This window comes from Filicampus tigris, chromosome 15 (assembly GCF_054856515.1).
Source record: "Filicampus tigris isolate MCC_2025a chromosome 15, RoL_Ftig_1.0, whole genome shotgun sequence".
Lineage (NCBI taxonomy): Eukaryota > Metazoa > Chordata > Actinopteri > Syngnathiformes > Syngnathidae > Filicampus > Filicampus tigris.
The window spans coordinates 2,085,453-2,090,000 of NC_141231.1; the positions used below are offsets into that span (position 1 = coordinate 2,085,453).

The window sequence follows — 4,548 nt, forward strand, 5'->3', positions numbered from 1 at the left end:
TGGCGACCAAATGTAGTTTGTCCATCCGTGTTTTGTGAGATCTGATGGCGCAGCAACGCTGGCTATTGCGACACAAGCTTTCTTGACGGGAAATGGGTGGTCCTAGTAGCACAGACTTGAGCTGAAAGATGGAACGTACACAACTTGTTTGGACAATCTTTCGACTCAAATGACGTTAATGACATATTAGGATTGTACATGGACTAAAAGTGACATAATTTAGGTAAGTAATAGCATTTTCCTGTCAGACCGTGAAAACAACATGGCGTAAGTGGGGTGTTGGTGTTAGGTGAATTAACACTTCTTTATATCTCTGTCAGTATACTCCCATTAATATTACGTTAAGAAACGCTTTAGTTAGTAATAACGATTAATAAGAATATAACATTACGCGTTCATGAAAAAATATGTCAGGACAGAAGCGTTAAACATTACGACTCGATTCATATCTGTATTCTAGTCACAGTAGTGTTTTTAGTGAGGGTGGATGACGTCGTCAACATTGTTTGGACATTGAATGTCTGACAATTATTTTTCTTTGACAGGCCATTGTGACCATGGTGTCGGCGAGAAGGCTCCAGCTATTTGTGCTAGCATGTTTGGCTTCTGCTTCGTCCTTAGCAGGTCTGTACGATTCAAGTTTTTAATGTGCTGTTTACGTCACCCTTTCTAATGTAACTGTGTGGTCTACGCTGTTACCTTAAAATAAAAACCCCGATTTTTTACCCCTCAAAAATCCGTTTTCCACTTCAATAACAAAGAAATGGCAAAGGCTTTATTCCAACTTGAAGAAAGTGATCCTTTAAACATAACCCTTAATAAATTGTATTAAACATTTTAAGTGTGTGACATTTAGCTCATTCACTGCCAAGGACAAATTTATTTGTATTTTCACAGTCCAGCCATTCAATCCCAGGAATTTATTTATATATTTTTCTATTTTTTTTCAAACGTTAGGGTTAAGGAATGTCTGAAAATGTCTGGCAGTGAATGAGTTAAAACAAATATTTAACACAAATGATCCTTTAGGATTATAATGCATCAACAAAACTGTCATATACCATGACTAAAAAATGGCTGCTTCCAAACAAAATTTACTTTTGTCCTTGAATATGAACAAAATCTCACATACAGTGTGTAGCACGTAAGGTACATGCCAGATAGTAATAAACAGTTTTGGCAAGGATAAAAAGCCTGTCTATAGCATGGGTCAATAAAGTATGCACTGTTACATGAAATATTGGCCCTCTTTGGACTCTGTTTTTTGCCTCAGAACTTTCCTGGCCTATCCATGCAAGATTAAGAAGTATTTGGAGGATAGGATCGTTCACATTCTAAATGGCTAGGAAAGGCCACCTTTAGTAAAGAATACTCTGTCCGGACCAACCTTTACGAAAGGATCTTACCCACAGATCTTAACGGCAGCAAGGCGAAGAGGGTCAGGTTTCATGCTCAACACTTAAAAAAAATAAAATAAAATAAAAATAATTTTTAAAAGTACAGAACTACAAACATGCATCAAGACTACAGTCTTAGTGAACAGTAGCAAATGTGAACATAATTTGCCTCACTCATTTTAAATGACTGACTAACATTACTATCCATAGAAAACAGCTGTAAACAAAAAAATATTGTGAAATACAAACACCCGAGGGGTATAATTTCAAGTGAGAGAAGAATGACAGAAGGAAGAAAGAAAACTAGAGGATTCTTGTCATTATTTATTCAGAAAACAGAACCGCCAAACACAATTGCCATGGGGGTGACATAAAATGTTATGAAAGTATCCTGAATGCCCCATGTTGGTTGCGTAGCAAGCATGTAGCGTATGTAATTCTGCCGTCCCTCAATGTCCTTTAAGCTGTTTAATGACACCCCAGTTGTAGTTTACTGTAGAACTAAGTACCAGAGATGGGGAACTTGACTCGAGTCAGACGCAAGTTGCTAGCCAAAACTTTGGGAACGACTTGACTTGGTAACTAAGTGACTCGACTTCACTTAGACTTGAACTACATGACTTAACAAGTTATTGTGTCAATAATCACGAGTTGCGCTTCCTCATAGAGGCAGTTTGGCGCATACCTGTCTGTTCGAAACGCTCACTGTATCTGTCATGTGACTTTCTTAAAGCTCTACACACACCGACACAGCTGAGTAACGTAACTACGGGTGGGTTTGTTTCTGTAAACTGTCCGAATCATTTGTTTCGACTGTGGCGTTTCCATTCGCATAGTCATCACCCCTACCTAGGTGAACTAACGTTTACTTCGGAAGTAGCCCCTATGCACTGAAACAGGGCTCCAACTGCAGAATCCAAAATAAGTGGTCTGTTGCTAACAGTCAATTGTGGAGAGAAAAAAGATGCGGAGGTGTCTTTGGATTCAACGATTATCGTTTTGATAATGGCAAAAGCAACATGCAAGGTTTGAAACCTGAATATCAGAGTGACAACATCTACAACGCTTCCTTTCATTTGTCTGACGCATGTAATGTAGCTTTGTGAACTTAAGCTAGCTAGGTTAGCTCGACAGTTTAGCTCACCAATCTCTGGTCAAATACTTCATGTTAGTTCTGTATTTAATTGAGAAGCCAATAAAGTCATAGATGAGACACAGCGGACACTGTAATCTTGAAACTATACCGTTTAAAACAGTGATTGTTGTTTAAGCATAGACATTGATACATAGAGTCTAACAGAGTACTACACTGATAGTCTATACAGTAGGTGACAAACTCTCACCTCTTCAATACACAACTAAGAGATTTACACACATCGTGTATTTGAATACAAAACATGCTTCGTTTTTAAAACCTTGATAGCGCTCAGGGTAAAGCATCAATGTATACAAAGATGCATCTAAGGTCTGGATGTAGTAGAATAAAAATGCAACAGGCTTGAATTTCACATATTTACAAGGTCATTTTGTACTTGACAAAAAGAGTGTTCAACGTGCAGGGATTAACGGGCATGAAGCTATGATGATAGTTTTGAGTAGTTCAATCTCATTCAAAATAATCAGGATTGTTATTTTTTCCATAATTGTCCAGCATTTCCATTTAGCCATTAATAAGATAAGTGTGTAGTTAATAAACCCAGCAATATACTGTATGTTCAAAGCAAAAGGAAAGTTGTGGTTCAGAAGTAATGTTATAAACATCTTTCCATAATTGGGAAATTCCAAAATCAAAGAAAAATATCTTCAGGGGTTTCTTCACAGAAACAGCAATTAATATCTACAGTATATATTTTTTTGAATCATTGTAGAAATGCTTTAGTTTTGCAGGTAAAGTCCACAAGCCAGACTCAAATCAGCAATACTCGCCATCGTGCGATGACGTCAGTTAGGACAAGTGGAGTCAAATTCTTTTGAAATAGTGCTGTCCTTTCCTATGTTCCAAAGGAAGCACTTTTTCATGTTGTAATAACCTAGCAAAGGTGAAGGAAAGGTGGCATAAAGCTTAGGAGAGTTGACTTTCCGAAGGGGCCTAAAATCATCCCTACACTGAAGTACATAGTACATAGTCCAAATAAATGAAACATCCAATTTCATCACATTAGTAAATGGTAAATGAATTGCACTTTTGTAGTGTTTTATCTACATCATATGTTGTCCAAAAGTGCTTTAACAAGCCGCATCACCTTTTTTTGAAAACATACTGACGCGCTAATGGCAACTCAGAAACTTCCTTTAAACTTCAGGAACCCTTGGTGTACAATGTTGAACAGCAGAACCTAAGGTGTTCTTCCAACCATTCATCCATCCATTTTCTGAACCGCTTACCTGTTTGGACCAATATTAAATCCAGCCACTGGTTACTTTGCCATGACCAGCAACTCTCCGACTAACTTTATTTTGCCATGAACAATTCTGCTATGTTAAATCGCCGGAGCAAGGAATTCTTGGCCCGCCGTGAATCAGCTATTTTACTGTGATTACATTAGGTTTGATATGAATTTAGTATTTCATTGAAAATATTATAGTCAATCTACAGGGTGACACAAAAAATGGGAACTTTTTAACAATCCAATAAAACCAAGAGTGATGTCAGAAAAACATTTTATTCATAGTAGTTGAAACCTTAAAACGTGCCATTTAAGAAACAATGATGCAATTTTCATTTTTTAAAAATTACATCCGGTAGATGGCCTCCACCTGTACGAATGCATTCAAAAATTCCATTTTTTTTGGGTAACCCTGTATTAGAAAATATTCGTCACTTGTAGTCATTAGGGGTGTAACGGTACACTCGGGTGTATTAATACGTTTTCGTTATGGCATGTTCGGTTCGGTCCACTTATTAGAGCGAGTTTACGCACGGACGCTGACTGTTGCGTGCGGGAGACGAGAGTGGCGGCACAACAGTGAAGCCAGAGCTCGAAGGTCCCCGCGTACACTGCGGTCTCCTGTTTGGGAACATTCTGGCTTTCCTGTTAAAATCGCCGATGGGGAAAGGTACGTGGAGGAGTCCCAAAGTTGTGTGCCGACATTGCTACATGAGATTGGCGGCTCCGTTGCAGATACTGTAACACGTCTAACATGGGCGGCA

At 38.3% G+C, this 4,548-nt stretch overlaps 1 protein-coding gene across 3 annotated transcripts in view; it reads left to right on the top strand.

Moving 5' to 3' along the window:
* Window positions 1–4,548, top strand: part of il6st (interleukin 6 cytokine family signal transduce) — a 31,108-nt gene continuing 26,560 nt past the window's right edge. Inside the window, exons 1-2 of one of the 3 annotated variants that reach the window (XM_086053134.1) lie at window positions 1–223; window positions 546–624. In XM_086053134.1, the coding sequence (XP_085909260.1) occupies window positions 558–624 (67 nt within the window). In that variant the 5' untranslated portion in view covers window positions 1–223; window positions 546–557. The other 2 variants (XM_086053132.1, XM_086053133.1) reach the window with 2 other exon arrangements.